The sequence below is a fragment of the Lepisma saccharinum genome, chromosome 18, assembly GCF_977018435.1.
Source record: "Lepisma saccharinum chromosome 18, izLepSacc3.1, whole genome shotgun sequence".
NCBI classification, from domain to species: Eukaryota; Metazoa; Arthropoda; class Insecta; order Zygentoma; family Lepismatidae; genus Lepisma; species Lepisma saccharinum.
Window position 1 is genome coordinate 23485511 of NC_139246.1, and position 22096 is coordinate 23507606.

The 22096-nt window shown below is 36.3% G+C and overlaps 1 protein-coding gene and 1 long non-coding RNA gene across 2 annotated transcripts; both read right to left on the bottom strand.

The window, feature by feature from the left end:
* Nucleotides 1-578: 578 nt before the first annotated feature.
* On the bottom strand, nt 579-8738 carry LOC146002161 (uncharacterized). The gene is made up of 4 exons (XR_014443684.1): nt 8598-8738; nt 4844-4898; nt 3007-3041; nt 579-674 (listed from the first exon to the last, which is right to left on the bottom strand). It is a non-coding gene; the product is annotated as an uncharacterized LOC146002161 (long non-coding RNA).
* A 1393-nt stretch (nt 8739-10131) lies between these two features.
* On the bottom strand, nt 10132-19567 carry LOC146001911 (uncharacterized). Its single transcript, XM_083139628.1, has 4 exons — nt 19476-19567; nt 14919-14953; nt 12516-12795; nt 10132-10185 (listed from the first exon to the last, which is right to left on the bottom strand). The coding sequence occupies exons 1-3, from the start codon at nt 19522-19524 to the stop codon at nt 12517-12519; spliced, it is 363 nt and encodes a 120-aa protein (XP_082995754.1). The 5' UTR covers nt 19525-19567; the 3' UTR covers nt 10132-10185; nt 12516.
* Between the last annotated feature and the right edge of the window lie 2529 nt (nt 19568-22096).

Sequence of the window (22096 nt, forward strand, 5' to 3'; positions counted from 1 at the left end):
CCCATCACTCAAGACCACCCCTAAAATCGTTCATCATAATCGAGTCTTGTACTGCAGATATAGTATAAAAACTTCACATTCACATCATTAAAGCGCCAAACACGTATCCTAGCAACACATTATTGCGAGCGAAGCGAAACATTTTTACATCCATTTCTTTGCAGGCTTTAAAGAATATTAATTTAATAGGATGTCAATACTTTCTTAGTCTTCTCCAGCTTCTCCTTTGGCACGTTCGAAAACGTGTGGATACCAAATAAATACAGTCTCCAAAATTTAATGTAACCCTATTTTCTCTAATGTTCTAAAAATAATAATGAATACGTAGACATGTTAGGTAATTGTACAATGTAATTACAAGTTACTTCAAAAGTAAGTTACACACAGCTGAAATGCATCAACTTAAACAGAAAATGTATGAAAATGTATGTAAAAATACATGAAACTGTAAACCTGATTCTTGGCAAAGGCCGAAAAACAAACAAAAGAAAAACACTTTAGTGCATCAAATATATCCTATGCATCTGGTTTTGTGTCAGTTACTTTCTCGATCTTGACTTACTTCGTCTTAGTAGTAGCTACTTACCATTACTTTCAATGTTTCTTGAAGATGCAACGTTTTCCATTGAGCAATGCATATCATCGCATGTACCGGGCGCCAATGCTCTAGGAACCTGTTGGATGAAAATATGCATTAACAAGGAATAGAAACAAATACCTATTTGAAATAGATTCACATTGTTTTCACAAAAAATTGTCTGAAATATGGATAAATGTATGCAGTGCTGGGAAACATCATTACAAATTACATTAATGAGATATAACAAATAATAGCATTACACACATAAAATATCTGCTACATACTAGGGACGTTCATATGTAAGTTTCCCTGTGCTATAAAATATCGTATAAAGCAATGCCATTAAAAAGAAGCACATGGTTGACAAGCGCCATCCTTCGTCTACAAGGAACAACAATCGATTCGTTATCAGACGTGAAAGCGCATGCACTCAAGGGCGAAAAGTAAATGCTTGTTCGGAAAACGCGGGCTCGCGTCATAAGGAGTTCAGAAGCATGGATGGTGCACGCGTGTTGGAAAGCTGGAGTAAAGAAGAAGTTCGTTCTGTCATTCGATATGAATGGGCGAATGGCTTACCTCCTAGTGCCATTCATACAAAACTTGTTGCTGTTTATGGTGATTCCGTAATGGCAGTGCAAATGGTTAGGAGTTGGTGCAAGTTGTTTGATGATGGCAGGGTGTGCATGTTTGACAACGTTCGAGCCGGGCGATCTTCGAGTGCCACTACTGATGAGAACATTGCGAAGGTGGATGAACTTGTTCAAGAAAAGTGAAGGTACGCGAGGTTGCAAAAAGGTTGAACATTTCTGTTGGAACAGCCCATCACATCATTCATTCATGATTGCAACACCGCAAAGTGTGTGCACGTTGGGTTCCTCATCAACTGAGTCGCGATAATCGACTGATGAGAATGGGCTGCAGCCTTGAAGGTTTAATGCGATACCAGCAAGATGACCAAGCCATTCCTCATGCGCATTGTGACAGGGGATGAGACATTTGTCCATCATTACACTCCCGAATTCAAGAGAACATCCATGGAGTGGAAGCACAAACAGTCTCCTGTGAAGAAGAAGTTCAAGACGATCAGCTGGGAAAGTGCTTGTAACCGTTTTCTGGGATGCTAAGGGCGTTCTGCTAATGTAATTTTTGGAACGAGGAAGAACAATTAATGCTGACCGTTATTGTCAAACGCTAGCCCCCACTCAGCAGTGCAAACACAACACAAAATTGAAGAAATTGGGTGGGAACGGCTGCCCCACCCTCCATACAGCCCCGATTTAGCGTCGAGTGATTTCCATATTTTTCCGGTGTTAAAGTCTGAATTGCAAGGTTACCGTTTCGCAACAGATGAAGAAGTGAAGCGGAATGTGAGAATACTGCTCAATAGCCAGAGCCCTGATTTTCTTGCAAAGGATATGGACAAATTGGGGGACAAATGCCTGAATCTCTATGGGGATTATGTGGAGAAGTGAGGAAGGATCCTCCTACACATGTATGTATAGTTTTCTAATGTATCTTAATTTTTTTTTATTTTTTTATTTTTTTATTCATTTTTTTTTTTTGCAGCATACGAAAACTTATATATTGAACAACCCACGTATTGTTTGTACGTCAAACGTTTACGAATTTGATTAACAAACCACACATTTCTCATCCATATCATAAAATGTTTCCAGAATATAATATTATGATATCCCTATTAACTAACTCTCTAGCCTTCCTAAACCCAAAGGTTTATGGCTGCAGCAACACAAGCCTTCCATCTGTCCTATCCTGGGCAAGATCAATCCAATCTTCCCATCCTTAACCGATTTCCTTTTGGTCCATCTTAACATCATCCCTTCATCTTCGTCTTGGAAATCCTGCGGGTCTCTTTTACCATAAGGTTTCCCAACAAAAATCCTGTAAACTCTTCTTTCCTCTCCCATTCGTGCCACATGGCCTGCCCACCTAAATCTTATTAATTTAATTATTATAATAATATCTGGACATGAATACAAATTATGCAGTTCTAAGTTATGTAACCTTCTCCATTCACCTCTCTCCTCATCCCTTTTAGGTCGAAATATTTCTCTAACGTTTTTATTTTCAATTACTCTTTAATTTATGCTCTGCCTCTTTTAATGTAAGGGACCAATGAAATCCCTATTGCATTTCTTAATACATCTAGATTCGTTTATTTACCTTGTTTCATAAATTTTGTGTAAAAATTGAAAATACTTCTGACACTTAGTAACTTAGTTATTAAACGATGTAAGTCTAATGCCGAGGGAAAGGTATTTGAGGGTTCGACTCCCAAAATAACTTCAAATTAATAATACTAATAATAAAATATGAAAGTTAACAATATTTATATCTCCAGGTCGCCTCGTCTATCTATAGCTATATATTTATATTCTGGGAACGCCTATCAAATACAAACTTACCCTATTTCCAAAATCTGAATTTCCTAACAGCGACTCTGAAATGCAAAATATATTTACTATTAAATAGTTCGGGACAAATGAACAAAATACATATTTACATGAAAATATTATCTAAGTTATGGACAAATATGATTACGAAAGTAATTAATTAATGATAAACAATACATTATTATTTTGTAAGCCCTTGCTCGATATCATGCATTATTGTACAGTGGGATCCCTAAGTATTGCTCAGCAAATTGTCATGACTATTTTCGTTGGTTTTTATCTTCCTCCTACGTATGTTTAAGGACTGCGTTTTTTACTTAAACTGGTTCAGAGGTTGTAAGCGGATTATTTGGTGTTTTGTATCAGTTCTTGAAGTTCTCATTGCATAAAACAAAGGAAGTATACATGGTGATGGACAATTTGCTTGATAATACTTATGGATCCCACTAGTTACAGCTTTGAAACTGTTAAACATCGAATTATGCTACTTGCTAACTTAGTGTAAACAAAAGGTTGAATTTTTCGCGTCGTGTTAATTCTTGCATTCTATTCAAAGAATTTGATAAGAACTACTACATTTTAAACTAAATATTAAGTTTAATATTATTATAAAGCAATAAACTGTTAATTAAATCACTTACTAAATATTAAAACTGATGTTAACCATGTTATTTGCAATGGTTTAGATTACAAACACAATTTGAAATTTTACTATTTCAATTCTCCAGTAACTTGTTTTTATTAAATATTTTGTTATTGGTTGCCACTTCCTTAAGATATATTTTGTATTTTGAGTTTTCCACGAAACTTTTGTCTATGTTTATGTGCAAAGTACAAAAATAATGATTTCGAGTTTAATATTGAGAAAATCCACAACGTTTTGGATAACACCATAAAACCTTGTCTCCATGATATGAAAAACTCAATATGGTGACCAAGGCAGATAATTTAATTTATTTTAAAACATCAACTAAACGTAACGTTTCAACCTTCTAGCAAGGTCTTCTTCAGACTCTTTACCAAGTACAAATGAAACAAGATACAAAACATGAAGATGTATATACACAAAAATCACTCCCCTCCAGACACAAGATTATTAATATAGTTGACAAGGGAACGCCCCCTCCTTGAATGTTCTAGAGCAAAACAACTTTCATGTTTTAAAATAAAATAAATTTACTGCCTTGGTCAGCATATTGAGTTTTTCAACGCTTTTGACTGTGATGGTCTCAAGATCGCATAAAATCCGTTATATTGTAATAAAACAATTTACCAATAATTAGTGAATAATACAGCTGTATATAAAGCGAATAAAAGGTTTCCTAACTGTCGATCACACATGAATAAAATTGGAATGAAAACTCACGATGGAATATTTTAATGATCGACTTTTGGGTTTTCAATCTTTCTATATCAATAAGTAAACAGAAAAATCGTTCAAAATAGCCTGTTTCAAGTTGTACACTCCTGTTCAGATAAAGTGGCACGTGCCACTTTTGTGAACAGAAGTGTACATCGATATTTTCGTTCTATTTTTCTTCGGCATCCTATATTCTTTCAAGAAACTGAATTATGCATCCATAGGCGGATCTAGTTTTTCTAGAGCTGTAGAGTTGGTGTTTTAAGTCCACTGTATGCACCGTAAGGCTAGTCAGGACTGGACCTACAGTTTCAAGTGGGATCGGAACCATGTGCCTTCACCGGGTATCGAACCCGAGAATCCTTGAGTAAAAGGCAGCGACGGGCGACGTTGCCACCGAACGTTATATAGTAACCAAAGAAAATGTGAATTAACAACATTAATTATTGGGTAATCAAATTAATTAGTAATTAAATTAATGATACCCACCATCTATTAGCTCAACATCTGGAGGAAGAGTGTTCCCTGGATGAAGACGAGAAGCCTGAAACAGAATACAAATATTCAGATCATTTAGAACATTCAGATTTTGAATTTTAGTACATGTATGCTTAGTTAAATCTTCAAGGTCAGTCGGTCTGTGAAAGAGAATCTTGTCCTTGAACAATAATGCAGGTTATCAAAAAGCATGAAACAACTATGCACAGTTGTTATGACGTCACTGTTTAAGAGAATATCACACAAGATAAAGAAAATCTCTGCAAGTTTTATTCCGACTTCGTGCGCTTATGCTGGTTTGCCGCTGCCCCGCTAGGATCGCTGGTGTGGCAAAATGGCGAGTGGCCAGTTGAAGGTGCATCGTGTATTGAGGCCGAACTGGTACTGGATTTCCAGTAGGAATGCCCTAGTTGGCGCCGAACTGGCTACCTGGCTGGAAATGCTGCCTGCCGGGCTGATTTTGACGAGTAGACCGTGTTCTAATTGCAATTGGCGTCTCTTCTAGATTCTGTTGAACAGCCAATCAGAGCGAAAGTGAAGATAATCTGTTAGTTTGTGAAGGAAGAGTTTTTGTGTGTGGTTTCCAAGTGTTGGTTTGTTTTCGTTTGCTGCTCGATGAGAGAAAAACTAACAGAAATCAGGTGCATTCGTTCTCATTAATATTTAGGAATTTATCGACAGCAGTGAGATTTGTAAACGGTAGATGTGATTAGCCATAATGAAAATCTTTATTATTACCAGTTTATTAAATATTTGACGTAATTAGGTGAACAAAATATTTTTATGAACGAATCCTGTATATTTCGTGTATGTTGTTGAGTACGCCCTGACTTACATGTTTACTTTAGAGACAATTTGTAACCCTTGCTTTTCTTATAATTCTTTTAATTGTTAATAACACCTGTAGCTATTCTCCTACGACTTTCTTCCTCAAGTCCTCGTCCATCTGTTTAGTGTGATTGCTCTGAGCAATGCCTAGTGAAAACAAAAACATAGCGACAAATGCGGTAACTAGTATCGTGTGATGCCCAGCAGGGGAGTAAGCACCGCACAACTAGTCCAAGTCCAATTGGAAAATCTAGTAGGATATCTAGCCTCATGTGATTCAGACATTAGACTGCTTTTTCAAATACCAGATGGTAATGTCATTCTGATTGATTTTACTTCGCTTTTTGTGCCACTTTTTTGTTAATTTGCGAAGATGGGGATGAGTGATGATATGATGAAATTGATGAATGGACACTCACAGACATCCATACCCGGGATTCGAACCCTGGATAATGTCATTCTGTTCGGTCAATGTTAAGATTCAATGTTACAGTTTTAATAAAAGTCCATTATACAGTTTAAAGTACATGTCAGAATGGACATAAAATTACGATGTAAAAGTGATTTACGGAATTGGTAAAATTAATCAGTTCATCTTGTATGACTTATTTGCATTCTACCACCCCCCCCCCAAAGTAAGAAATCAGAATCCTAGAGATAAACTTGTGAAATAATATAGGGGATGAAGTAACCAGAGGGGGAATTTTCTCTCACCGTCCCTATAAATGCAATCCTGGATTTGTGTATATTATGTTCAGCATAAATGTGCTTTCGTTCCTGTGAAGGACAAATAAATAAAATAAAATGAAGTGAAATGAAATATCCTAAATTCACTCCACTAAATATATTATTTATATCATGTTAACAATCACCGGTAGGACCGTATGCATGATTCTTTTGAGGGAGAGGTCAGATCCGGAAATGTCTTTATATATATATATATATATATATATATATATATATATATATATATATATATACACACATATACATATACATATATATACATACATACATATATATATATATATATATATATATATATATATATATGTGTGTGTGTGTGAGTGTGTGTGTGTGTGTGTGTGTGTGTGTGTGTGTGTGTGTAGAAAGAGGGGCTCGTTACTTTCCACTTTACTCCAATAAAAGTATGACCATGTTTAATATTTGCCATTTTAATGTCAAAAAAAGATAAGCTTCATTTTACAATATGTTAAGAGTTACCGTAAATAGCACCTTCATTGTAGGTATTCAAGATACGTGCAACATGATTTTTCATCCCTTCACAAATCCAAGTCTTCTAAAAATTAATATGCGCGCATATGTAATCAGATATAAGTGTTTTGGAGCTACGCAAGGGGCATGATGATTATTAGAATTAAATTTACATAACATTATTAAAATAAAGAACATGTCTAAATGTGAGTAAAAAAAAGAACGAGACTTTTGTGTACAGCAACTGCAGTTCGAAAAAAAAGGTGGGACAAGAATCAACTGTCCCGAATAAATCGGGACGTTCGGTAGCTTTACATCAATGGTTATAAAATTAAAATTATCAAATGTTGCACCACTGCAGACTTCTGAAACTTGCCTCTCTACGCAAAAAACATTTAACGTATACAAAGAACAAAATCGAAATCGTCGATAATATTTTCGAAGTTTTTTGAGGGGGGCAATGGCCATCACGGCCCCTCCCCTGGGTACGGGCCTGCCCGGGCCAGGTGAGAGGCACATTCAGCTTCTAACATGTCGCGAAAATGGGTTTGCTAACAACCCTAAACCTGCATTCCTAAACTAACAACTTTGGCATTGTTAGAATTTTAATTGTGAAAATAATGCTAGGAGGGCTAAATTTACTGCTACAGTAAACCCTCGTTAACACAAACTCGCTTAAGACGAACACTCGGTTAACATGAACAAAATGTTGGCCCCCGAAGGGATTGTATTATATCTTATAGGAAGTTTTATCGGTTAACGCGAATTTCGGTTACCACGAATTACGAACTGTTTTTTAGTCAGTTGCGTCATTAGATCTCATTTAACACGAGCATTCAAAGTTTTTCATATTTTTTTTCTGTTGTTCCTCTGCTAGGTATGTCAGAAATCGCTCAACAATGTCTATCATCTTGTCAACAATCAACTTATGCAGTATTGTAGCCAACAGATTCAGATCAACAATGTGTTCAAATATGTTTTCTATTCTTTAAAACATAGCCAGTACGAGTAACATCAAGATTAAAACTTGGGTGCAATTGCTCGACAATCGCGATCATCGCGTCAACAATGAGCTTATACGCATTTAACCAACAAATTCGGTTGTGTGTTCAGATGTGTTTTTCTATTCTATTGGACACTTTAGAACGTTTTGCTGCAACATCCGAATTTACCGCTAGTTTTAAGAAAGCTATGAGTACAGTTGGCCGTGAAGTTACCAGACATTTGCGTTCCCGTCTGCGACAGCGCAATATACAGGAATTTTTCACAGAAAATTATCTGCAAGCACTTTTTTCTTTTAAGTTAATTACTGTAGTACTGTAGTAGTGTTTTCTATGATGACATACATAATACGTATTGTAAATGGTTAATGTGTAGAAAGAACTGTATTGCAACAATAAAATTTGAGTCCCCGGTTAGTACGAATATTTTTTAACACGAACTTTTGATTTTTCGGTTCCTTGGAATTCGTGTTAACGAGGGTTTACTGTACAGATCGCCTTGTAGCATAATAAGTTAATGACGTCAGTAGCTTACAGTATCATTAAAAAAGTTCCTTGCCTTTTTGTTTTAAACACTCTGATTTAAGATAAATGAATTCATGAACTTAAATTCAACGTAGTCAGTATTAAAAAAATATACATTAATTACTAATGAAAAACATAACTAAGCAAATTAAGACTATTCGTATAATAAACCTTACCATGCCAATGTTCCGACCTGCCATCTTCTGATTATTACAAAAAGTAACTGATTAAGGATTCAAATCTGCACTATTTATCGATGTATCCTTAATATAGATATGGGTTGGTTTTACCAACTGCGTCCAATGCTCAGAACATTGCGTCCTGTTTCTGTCAAACTCAATTTGGCATAACTTCCGGTTATTTCCGACAGAATGACGCAGAAGTTCACCGCATTTGGTTTCCTGTCCGCCATGACAGGAACACAACATGCACGTTCTCTTCAGCTGACGTCAGAAAATATAGATTAAATAGGTAGCTGTATACCGGAGACTGTAAGAAGACTTCCAATACATTTCTGTGGCAGGGATTGCAAATAATTGCGAAAGCAATGCCGATATTTGTTTTAGATCCAATTTACTTTTTCAGACAGGCTAACCCATGGGGAATTTGCCACTAGGCTATCCATGGAGGTCCACAGGATTTTTTCCCGGGAGGGGCAAGCAAGGTATATTTTCCAGGGGGCAAAGGAGGCATATTTTTCCCCATAATACTGATGCTCCCTCAAAAGACACTGCTTCAGTCTGAAATTATCATATTCCTTCGATGCCCTTGTAATAATTAACGTAACTTAATGTGACTGAAGTGAAATTATGTGTGAAATATATATTTTTCATATCCCATGGATGGGCCGTGGCCACCCCCTGCCCCCTGGTCCTCGTGGACCCCTTAAAAATGTGACGCTAATCGAAGTTTAATGAATAATTTTCAGATCTGTCTATATTTTAAAGTTTACAGGTGTTATAATAATAATAATAATGATGATGATGATGATGATGATAGCTTACGGGCCCAATGTTATAAATCCCCCTTGGGCTATCGGGAATAGATTCAGAGTTTTATTTGAGATCCGAAACACTTCTACCTTGTTCGAAACTGGACTCTTTGAGTGTGTGAGTAAAGGCTATGTATGTATATGTAAGCGTTTGTGTGTGTGTGTGTGTGTGTGTGTGTGTGTGTGTGTGTGTGTGTGTGTGTGTGTGTGTGTGTGTGTGTGTTATGGTGCATGTGCGTGTGTACACACATGCAAGGTGTTTCCGTAAAACTTCAACAAACCTGCACAGCACATAGTCAGACATCAAGACAAATAACTTTTCTTCTTAATATTTTGTCTCGTCTCGAACCCTCGAATTCTATCCTGTGCGTATGCAGCAAGATATATTCAAGGTTGCCACTGTCGTTTATATCTCTAGACATTGGTCCATTTGTTATTGTTTGTTACTAATTTTAAAAGGTCAATTGTATTGTTTCTATATTTTTTTCTACACATGTTGAATGCAAAGAATTTTACAGATATAGTTCATGAGGAAATATATAAATTAATTATTCATTATCTATAGAACTTGTATTTTTTTACATTTCGAAAATTAAAAACTTCTTATGAAAACATATATTTTAAGACAAACAAATGATCCCCATGATACATATAAATAGCAATATTTCATTGCTAGGAACGACATTTCAAAATTAAAGTAACTTAGAAATAATGAAGATTTTTCCATTGGCTGCACCGTGTAGCTGCATTAACTCATCTTGTGCTTTTCTAGTCTGAAAAGGAAGAATCCATTTATAAAGTTTCCTAGAATTATCGGTTAAGTGATTTCTAAGAATATAAAATTTAAAATGATATATAAAGTTCGGAATTATCGTGGATTTGTTTGAATTATTCTAACGTCGTTCTTAGAAAAAACGTGGGGTTAGGTAATCAATCATGTATTTCGGAAAACAAAAAATATTTAATACAAACATAAAGTTTATATTAATCACCAGGACTAGGTTTAATGAACGAGAGCATGGTCCTTGCTTTGTGCCTGATTCGAAACTACAAGTCCTGACGAACCAGGTCGATACCCTACGCTATTAAAAAAATACATGGAAATAAAATACCAAGCCGATACAAAAGTAATAATATACGAGACAAAATATTAAGAAGAAAAATAATACAGCCCTGGAAGGGCCTTGCCCTATCTCCCGACTGCCAGTTTCCCTCCCACATCCTACCTACAGGTGTGGAGATCTTCAACTGGTGACGTGGGGTCAGCACGTCGAATCCCCAGCCGTTACACACAGAACCCAAAACGTGTCAATTGACACATATATATTTTGATTTCAATAACACGTTAACGTGCATACACTGCAAATGGTGCACCTTTTAGTGCGTCAAAATACACATAGGAATTTATTAAAGGGAATTTTTGTGAGATGAAGTTCCGTGTGATGCACTAAAATGCATCAATTTGGAAGATCAGACAAGATCATTTCGAAGATAACAAAATTACACATTTAGGTGTGTCATTTGATGCATTAAAAGTGAAAGTTTGTCATCTTCGAAATGATCAATTCTGATCTTCCAAATTGATGCATTTTAGTGCATCACACGGAACTTCATCTCACAAAAATTCCCTTTAATACATTCCTATGTGTATTTTGACGCACTAAAAGGTGCACCATTTGCAGTGTATGCACGTTAACGTGTTATTGAAATCAAAATATATATGTGTCAATTGACACGTTTTGGGTTCTGTGTGTATAGGAGATTCCGAAACCGGGCTCACGATGGTGGGTTGCCACCGGTCCTATACACAGGACGAAAACCCAGAGACTGAACCCAGGCGGACTCGAACCCATGCCGTCCCGCAGTCAGAATCCAAAGCATAGCGCTTTAGACCGCACGGCCACGAAGGATGACGATACAAAATTATATAAAATAAATAATAAAGATAATAGCATAATAGTAAAATTGTGTTTCTAAATTGATCATGCTTCTAAGTCACTTTTCCCGAAAACTTTCCCATTTCTCGTCAGCCAATGCCCCTTCACTGTTACTGATTGATTAACCTGTTATGTATTTACCTTTTCAAAGAATGGGTATATTTTTTCCCAGTATATTATATTGTATTAAACCAGTACAATATAACAATGAAAGGTGTATTACATAACATTTCATAGGTGATAAAGGTTTAAGGGGTGTCATTACAGCCTTTCATTGTTGTAAATGTACCCTGAAAACAGGCTAACAAGGCTCAGACGCCTGGAACCATAACCTTTTGTGTGCTGAATAGACGCACGTTCAAAAAATAGTATCCATAACATGTAAATATATTTTTAGTTACTGGAAAGGGGATAAATTACTCGAGAATTTATTTTTCGCATAAAAACCAAATTTTTAAATTCGAATTATATGGGGCAATCCATTATCACGGGTCGGACGCCCAGATTGCATTTTTTACATTAAAGTATCTATTCTACCAATAGTTAAGCAACATTTTTCTTACAGTTTCTGTGCAATGAATTACGAAACTAAACACTGTTGATTAAATATAAATACCCCTAAAATACTTTCCCAGATTTATAGGTATAAGTGAACAATTTTGTGTCACAGGTTGGACAGATGAAACAGTGCCTCATTACTTAAAAGTCAATTTATTTAAATTTCTGTGGATTGCCAAATGATGAAAAATAAATTATTTAAGACAAAGAGAGGAGGTAATTGATTTTTAAATATTCAGTTGAATTGAAGGGTAAATGTTCCAGTTAAAGGATAAATTAATTGTTCTTTGGTGTCACGGGTGGTACACAATACAAAACACAAGTAAATCAGAAAGTTAAAATAAGCGAACCAAATGTAACATAGCTTCTACATTCTAACTTAAGTATGTATAATACTTGAATTTTTATCCAAAATACAATTTTAGAATATTCACTTACAAGATAGAATAAAGTTGCAGCAGCATTTCATTTAATTTCAAAAATGAAGATTCAGGGGCATTTTGACAAGGAAATGCCTCCTCATATATCAAATATTTACTTTACTCACAACGGACTTCATCCTTACTTTTCCTAAACGCTAACAGCCCCACACACTTGATTTAAGTTACCTCACTCATTATTCCGCTGCTTGTTGATATCACTATCAGCACTATCGTCCTTATTCTCTTCAGTATTATCGCTTGTCTCATTATTATCAACGTTATCACTGACTTGGATTTCATGCCCAGAATTATCATCGTTTTTAACCTCATCATGTTCTTCATTTTCATCACTGCCGTTTTTCTTATGAGAATATTCATCGTACTTTTCAATCAGAGATCTGTCAGTGCCATCTGTCGTCTGATTCTTACTTGTGTTCTCTTCACTTTCATGGGTATTATTTCCTGCCTGTAAATATGAAAAATGTAATTACATTACAGCTGGAAATATATTGACACAGTGCCTTGCCCTGCAATAGTAACTTTCACTGTATGTAGAGAACTTTTCTTAGAGTTGACGAGCTGAATCTTTGCGGGTGAACCGAGACCAAATGCGACTGCGCAGTAGCGAGGGGAGGAGTTACAGGCTGCGCGCGTCATTTTCCTCTTTGTAAGATCCGTTACCCATCAAAACGGCTACGGTTGCGTAGTGGTAACGTTGTCGCCTTGTAATCAATGGGTCTTGGGTTCGATATCCGGTGGAGGCACATTGCACAGTGGTTTGATTGATTTGATTGATATATTTGCTATATTTTACATCGCCTCTTGTGCCACTTTTGGCTAATTTGCGAAGATGGGGATGAGTGATGATATGATGAAATGGATGAATAGACACTCACACACATCCATACCAAGGCCAGGATTCGAACCCGGGACCCGTGCCACAGTGGTTTGGATCTCACTTTAAACTGTAGGTCCTGTCCTAGCCTGTATGTGCATAAATACTACAATTCAACCAACCAATCATAACGGCAAGAAGGTGGTAACCCCTCCCCCCTCTCTTTTTCTCTCTCTCTCTGGGATAAGTAGTCAAGGTCACCCGCAAAGATACAACTCGTCAAATCCTGCTAGTTGATGCCTCGTTGCGACGTTAGTCACTGCATTCTCTATCCTTTGTGTACGCAACCACGTGCTACAGATTCACAATTGCCGCTCGCAGCTATTTATTTTATCGGATAAGATAAAATGTATATGTTCCCGTCAAATTATGCATTTATGATCATGCATTATGTCTCTCATCGTGATTTATGTATTTGCATTAGAAGACCAAAGGTCACTCACGTTTCGATTAGTAACATACTCTGTCGTACTCGAATTTTTCTCGTTTTCCGTCAAAAAAAAACAAATGTCAGTGAATATGAGCTGCTTGTTACACACATAGCTCGTATCGGAATGAGGCTGCAACAGAAAAAATGTTATATCTGAAATAACATAATTACAGAAAGACTGCGAGTGTAATGAAATATTCCTTTTGTAATTTTGGGTTCTAAAATGTATACACACTTGGGTGATTAACTTTTGACTACGCACATTTTCAGAAGAATTTCAGCCAGTTCAGTGTTTCCAGCTGTTAGTCAAATTACAATACTGTTCCCGATATTTCTTGGCTGGAGGCAGGTACGTAGCCAGGGGGAGGGCTAGGGGGCTGAACCCCACCCGAAATCCTACAGATATCTAATTTAAATGTTATTTTTATTGTTAATAACAGAAATATAACCACACTAAAAGCTGCATTACATCGAAAAAACTTTAGTGTATAATCCAAAGAATAAATTGATCCACAGCTTCCAAAACTTATAGTTTTCTTTGTGAGAGGTCACAGAATATAAACTTTATGAGTAAAATTTAACACTAACTCTTAAGGCCTTTTTTTGAACGATTGTGTAAAAGTTAATAACAAAATACAATGCTATGATTTTCAGTACACTAACCGAACAAAATATAAGAAAAATAATGGACAACAATTGTGTTAGATATTCACTGATACAGTGGATCAAGTAGCAAAGTCTCTCAATTTATGTAATAATAACAATAAACTTGGATTGAAATTGGTATATTTTAATAACTTATAATAGTTGTTATTGTAAAATAACAATAATTATTATTGTTGCTATTATTTCTACTAATCAAGTTTTATTTGTAGCCTGACCTCCTCTATAAATATGTCTGGCGACGCCCGTGTTGATAAGGAATGAGGCCTGGTTGGAGGTATCTGTACCAGTATGTACATCGTGTTTCTTATTCCATATATTCATTATTAATCCTCGTCGTCGCGGTCAGCTTTAAAAACGTAGAGAATTGACTTTAAGTAACCAAAAGAAAGTGCAATATACAGCTTCCATACCACAGTGGTTGCATACTGCGTGACACCAGTGTGAATGCTTCTACCTACCAAGCAGGTTTCAAAACGAGCAGCATGCAGTATGCTTTCGGTTACGCGACGTATAAGTTGCCTTAATCTAAGCTTCGTTAAGCTTTAATTAGATATACTTGCTCCTAGATGGCACCACCCAATACTTTGAATACTCTTACCGTTTCGAGTGTGGTAGAGCTAACTGCTGCTTCTTCTAGAAATAGAAAAAATGTGTAAGTTTTTCAAGAACAAACAGGAACCTTTTAATGATTAATGTTAATCGTACAAATAATTTACACCTACATCGTAATCAGACAGATTATTATAAATTACTACTTTTGTATAAATAAGTATATCGTCTTTCAAAAAACTGTCGATGAAGTTACTAATGCGTGAAATAGTACCGTACTTCATTGTATAATAATCGTCGCGCAACCTGTCTCTTCGGTCCAAAAATTGGTTTATAACATTCCATCACGTAATCGGCGCGTCAGATAACGAAATCAATTATAGGGGCGCAGAATCTTCGGACACAGTAGATTACATTTTGTAAGTCTGTAATTGGCAACACCGTAGAACATTTTACCCATTTCGGCTACAATGTGCAAATCAATAACAACTGATGTGTTAACTTCTTTCAGCCCGGAAAAATGTTCACTATATTCCTTTCCCGGATTCTCTGGAGTAAGAGAACGCGAACGCGTTCTGTGAGCTTTTTGAAGGTGTGCGCCTCGTCCAATGTACACGCGGAGGGGAGGGGCATCCACGGGAGGGGGCTCATTCGCGGTCCAGTAGTTCCGTAGTAAACATGTCAGCTCGAAAGTCTAGGGGAACTCTGCATTCAGGAGAGCGCCTCATAGTGTTGAATGTGTTCGAGAACAACTTGTTTGAAACACATGGCTTTGTTTTGTTTTTTACAAATGTTTAAAACATAGTGTTTGAAACATGTTTTTCAGACTTGTTTAAAACACATTTTGATACATGATGTTTCATAGTTTGTGGTTATTTGCATGTTTTTTGAAAATGTATGTTTAAATTTGTTTTAATTTTTTTCTGTTCTTCGTAGCATCAAAAGACAAATAAACGTGCAATATTATTTGTTATTTGTGTAAAACAATACACTGGCCATTGTTAAGATTAAAAGAAGAAATTGGCAGCAGAAAGCGTTTTGCTTTACGGCCGTTACACCGCGCAGCACTTCGTTGCTTTCATCCCGCACCCTTCCCCACCTAGTCCGGCCCCGCTCCCAAGCTTTCCCCTCTGCGCGTCGCTACTCCAGAGAATCCGGAAGAGCAGTATAAACTGTCACGATGAAATTATGTGCGTCGATTTGGACTATTCAATTTTATCGTGTAATCACAAATATTCCGTGCATCATTATCTTTCACCAAAAACAGTTTAAATACTAAAACGGCACAACTTATTTACTTAAAAAATAAAGCTTTACATAATGGTCGCTCCCCACATATTTTGCAAAAAAAATTGACAAAATCTGCGACGATTGAACTGTGAAATACGATGTAAACAATACACGATAAAGAGAATAAATAATTGGAAAAAACATGAAGTGAGAAGGAGATGGAAAACAAAGAGAAAAAGATGTAAAGAGAAAAAGGGAATAAAAGTGAACTAGAGGTAGAAAAATAAAGTGATAGGAAATAAAGTGAAGGAGAAGAAAGACAAGAGAGAATTAGGAAAAAAAAGTTGAAAAGAAGGAGAGATATATTGTGAGGAAGAAAGAGAGAGAGAGAAAGGAAGAAAGATAAACTAAGGATATTGAGGGTAAAACTTACAAATGATGATTGGGTGACAGAAGTGAAAAAACAAGATAAATTAAACGCACATGGCCTGACCTGGACTCGTTCCCGGTGCCTTTAAATATTGTAACATAACATGTTCGACTACCGAGGCACTTTTAAATCCTTATGAATATGGATAATTTCGTCATATTTTCTTCCATCCATAAAAAAATATCTAGGTAATTTAGACATAAAGTGCACGAAAGTTGTCTAATCTTTAACAAGCACAAGAGCGCGTTTTCAATAAGAAATTCCGATAAACATCGTTCTTTATCAACACACCTTAACGAGAGCTTAATATACGACATTCACAAAGCCTATAATGTGTATTATTGTGCAGATACTGCTCTCTTAACGTGTGTGAAAGAATATTCCTGGGCGATAATAATATAAACAGAAGCACAACCTCAAAGTTTTGTCTGGGTGTGCAAGCACCAGGAGGATAAACGTGCTAATAATAATAATAATAATAATAATAATAATAATAATAATAGGAGTAATAATAATAATGACATTATTATTATTATTATTGGCATTTTTTCCTGGCATTTTTCCAACACGTTCAATTCCACATTGGCTAATAATGGAAAACAAGCACACAAACTGTATTTTTGAAAGACAAAAATTACGAATATAATTCTTTTTGTACATATGACATGTGTAACTTTCATGTAGAACATATGTTTTTCCCATATGCAACATGGAGCGACGTGAAATAAGAAAATACACATGCAACATGTTAACACTAAATTGTGCACGTGTTCAATGTTTCCTTAATCATAAATATATGTAACATATATTATTTAAATACAAAAGATAATCAATTCATCCACCTCATGACAAACCAACAGCAATAATGATATAAATTATCTCTCACATGTGTTAATACATAATTGTTAATACATTTAAAAGAAAACTGTTTAGCAGCAACAGTCTGAAATACATATTTAATTTTACTTCTCGATCTAGTAATTTACAATGCATTACAGAAGAGAATGAGAGTGCGAGCGAAGTGAGCAAGAAAATTTTTAGATCCAAATTTGCAAACTGAAAACAATATTGATTTAATAGGGCGCAAATAATTTCATGGGGCGTCATGGCATTCTCTCTTTTACAGCTTGTTTCATTTAGATCGTTCTGTGCCCAGGTCCGACTCCTATCGCCCATTAGCTACGGCTCTGAACTTGATGAGACTAAAAAAAGCAGGCATTGCTACCGATGCGAGCAAGAAAATTTTACGAAATATATTTTTATTTGGATAAAATTGAGATCGCGGGGTTGGGGCAATTGCCCCTCTGAGCCCCCTGAAGGTGCTCCTGGCCATCTGGAAGAAAAATGCAACAAGTATATGAAAACTAATTCCATCTTTAGTATCATTTTGTCCTGCCATTCTTACATTCTGCTAGCCTTGCTTCCCTTTACATCAATGTTTGCCCCCCCCCCCCCCCCGGGCACCTCCTAGAATTGGTTTCCGTCAAAGATTCGGGGCAATGCCGCCATGCTCACCTGTGGTTGCGCCACTGAATATAAAAATATAAATGGGAACACTTGAGTCTATGGGAATATGGAAAAACTACTCAATTTGATAATAGGGAGTGGATTTCTTGGTTAAACATATTTTTTCTGTTCCTTCGGAAGCCGGCCAAGCTCGGTAGGAATGCCGACCATATGGTTGCATGTAATCTGCGAAGTCTAATTTCACATAAAAATGCATAATTTTACCTTTAGTGCATGAAATAGACGAAATACATGGTAAAGTAGTAAATTACTATCCTATTCGGGATTCTGCAAGAAATAGTTTTGAAGTTCTTGCCTTTGTTGTGACCGAATTTGACAAAAGTAACGCGTAATTCATTGCGATCCTTCAAGATTTATTGAAAGATGGATGTTTACAAAAAGAATTGAGGTTCCTGTCTGCAAATCTATAGATTTTGAAAGCTTCTTGTGTGGCGTGATAGAAAAAACTAAAAACATCCAAAAAAAAAACCTGAGTGAAGTTGAACGGAAATTGAACTCCCTATCAGGGACACGCATGCAAGTGCTTAGAGACGAATTCCGAAATCTTCGAAAAATTAGACACAGGGTACCAAAAACTGTGTAAAGTTGCTCAGGTTCTGGGTGAGCATGTAGGTCATATTGATGGTGTAAGTGTGAATGACATCCCTTACTTCAAGTATGCACGTCTGACTACGTGTGATGTGGATAGGTCGCTATCGAAATAAAAGGCATTATTCAGAGATGTCAAAAAATGCAACAAGCATCTAACGTCCAGCTATCACTTGTGAGTATCTATTTATTTATTTGATAGTTTTTTAATGAAAATATATTTTTACTTTTATTAATTAATGTATTGTGTGTGTATTGCTTTTGTCTCTTTCTAATTCTCTCTGTCTCTCTCTCGTTTCTATTATTTCCTTTCTATCTTCTCACTTTCTTGTCTTTCTTTTAAATTGTGTATTTTTTTTCTTTCTTTCTTTCCCATTCACACACTTTTATTTTTGTTTCTTTCATTTTCCTTCTAACTCTCTTTGCTTCTCTAAAAATTCTATTTTACCCATATTCGTAAACATGACGTAACACGAACTACTCTCCCTCTCTTTTTGCCCCTTATCTCTCTCTCTCTCTCTCCCTCTGTCTCACTCATTATTCCTTCTCTTCTTCTCTTACCTTTTGTTATTTCTTTCACTCTCTCCTCTCTCTTGTCGTTTTCCCCTCTTTGTTTTTTCAATCTCACACTTTTCAATATCTCTTCCTTCTTCTTTCCTTCTCATCGCTTGCTTTTGTCTGTTTCTTTCTCTCGATCACCCCCCCCCCCTATCTCTCTGCTTCTCTAACAAATCTATTTTACGAAGACCCGTAAACATGGAGTTACACGATTTTTCAACACAACACCAATTTGATCGTGATGATAATAAATGCGACATTTAAAACACTTACCATAAAACAGGCAGGTTGAAAAGGCACAGACTACTAACAAAATCCTCATTCTTCTTCTAAAGCTTGAAATGACGTGGAGATTACTTCTGAAACAGGCAAATCTGTTGTGACTCTCGGGCTATTCAACGGCCCCTTAAATAGCAACCTGCAGGTTATAAAAAACAGCGGGTGCTCAAGAGAAAGCAAACGACAATAAACATTAGTTTCTCTTTGAGCTGCAAAAAATAACACAGTTTGCACAAATTTGCTTCTCCGGATGTTACTTGTTACCACATATGCTTTACCATGCATTTCTTTGTTATTGAAAGCCATTGACCTCAGTATTCTTTTGTGTAGAACAAAATCGTAGTGTTCATTCTGTGCAATAGGTGGCAGCACCGATGTAACTGACAGATTTTTGTTGTGGTTATGCTTTATAGAATGCTAGGTGTCTCTTCATTCAGTATTTTATTTGTGTTTCTGCATATTTTCAATTGACAGTGATAAATTTGTCATGTTGCATGTTTCTGTTACGCTTCATAGCTGTAGATTTGATAGCACAATGATAATTTACTTTCAATTGTCAATTTGAATGAAATGTAGGCAAAGAAATTTTGATCATACAATGTTCTCGCTATGGAATTAACATTAATTTTTTGTCAATAATTTGTTGGTAATGTATCTCTTATCTCTCTCTATGTCTCTTTCTTGTATGTTTGTGTCGGGTTTCTATAATCATCTTCCTTTTTCCCATTCTCTACCGTTTCTATCATAACTCTTTTCAAGCAGTTTCTTCCTTATGATGGCGTCATAAGATTTTGACACCACCTTTAAGAAAAGTTCTGCAGACGTGTTTTTACACTTTCTTAAGTACAATAAATTGTCATCTAAGTGGCCTAATTCTAATTCCTAGACTTGTCAATTAATAGATGCAGAAGTACTGGAACGGTACAAGAATACTTCTCACATTTAACGTCAATTTTGAGTAAGAGGAGATAACTATTCTCCATCATCTCAAAATTTAACCTCTTGTGCTTAACTATATCAAACACATAACAAAGGGCCTCGGTTTTGATGAGTGTAGTATAATTTTCAGTGTGCAATAATAGTGTGCACTTTAATTGATAAGTATGTGGAATGATGAAGTCGTATATAGTGCAAAAACATGTTGCTAATGTTTATTCGTAGTCGCATGTATTGAGATAAAATGTACACAGGATAGCTAGCTACATGGACGTCCGCATGGATGACAAAGGAGTTAACCCCCCTCCCCCCGATAGTCTTGCCCCTCAAGAAACACTCCTTGAGGTTTTCGTGTTCCTAGTAAAGCCTTTCTAATAATTAACACAAGTTTCTGTTACTGAAATGTAATTATATGTGTAAAGTATACAGGGTGTCGCAAAACTCTTTCAACAACGCTTGGGTGCTGGTAGATATCACAAAAACAAGTAACTTTTCCCTATAAAGTTTACCTCGAAAGCGCTTAGTTTCTGCGCTATAAGCGCTTAAAATCTATCCTGTACGTATGCAACCCAACACAGCAAACGCTTGCTCTGGCATAACTACCAGGGGCGCGTGGCAGGGTTGCCACTAGCGTTCCTCGTTAAGGGAGACGACTTGAAAACAACAACTTGGTAGCCTTACCTGAGCAAATCCAAAACATCAATGGTACTTGCGATGTTGTAAGAAGCATTGACAGTATTTATAAACTGACCAAGACAAATAATGGGCAAACTGAAATTGAAGATTACTCATTCTAAAATATCTCCATAATTGATTGATTGGTTTGGTTTATTTTAATTCGCTTTTCTGCCACTTTTGGCTAATCGCGAAGATGAGGATGATATGATGAAATAACAAATGACACCAATGTCTAGGCCATGATTTAAACCCGTGATACCTGGGTTCCACGAAGTACACCCTAGATTGCATTTTGCAGACTAACATTGCTCTGACGTCTTGGGCCTCCCCGATGGCACAGTGGTATCGTCGTCGCCTTGTAATCAAGGGGTTACCCGGTGGAGGCACATATAAGCGGTACAGATCCCACTTTAAACTGTAGGTCCAGTCCTAATTAACATTACTGTGTATAAAGTGGACTTAAATAAAACACCAACTCAATCAATCAATCAATGCTCTGGCATCTGGACCCATGGGACTTGAATTGTGCACTGCCCATATGTGTTTGTGATTGTCCTTTCATCTATTTCATGTTATAATTAATTTTTCATCTTTGAATTAGCCAAAAGTAGAAGAAAAGAGAATGAAAATAAATCAATTCATTCTTTCATTCTATCATCGAATTCAGGAGAACCAAGATTTGCAAGAGATTCTGCACATCATCTTCTGCGCCATCAAATGCGTTCAACAACCACTTTTTTGCCTTCTTTTCAAGTACAAACACAAACTGGGATACGATTAATAGATAGTGTGAACGCTGTCGCCAAAGTGACCCTCACACCTTTCATCAGGAGGAGTTACTTCCAAGTATTGGAGTGAAATAAAAGCAGAAAAGAAACATCAAAATCTACCCAGCCCAATAGGCTGTTGAATGGAGAAAGAAGAAAATGAGGATGACAAGAAGATCATTCTTGTCATATTCACACTACCTACAACTTCAACGAAGATTACAGTTGACATGT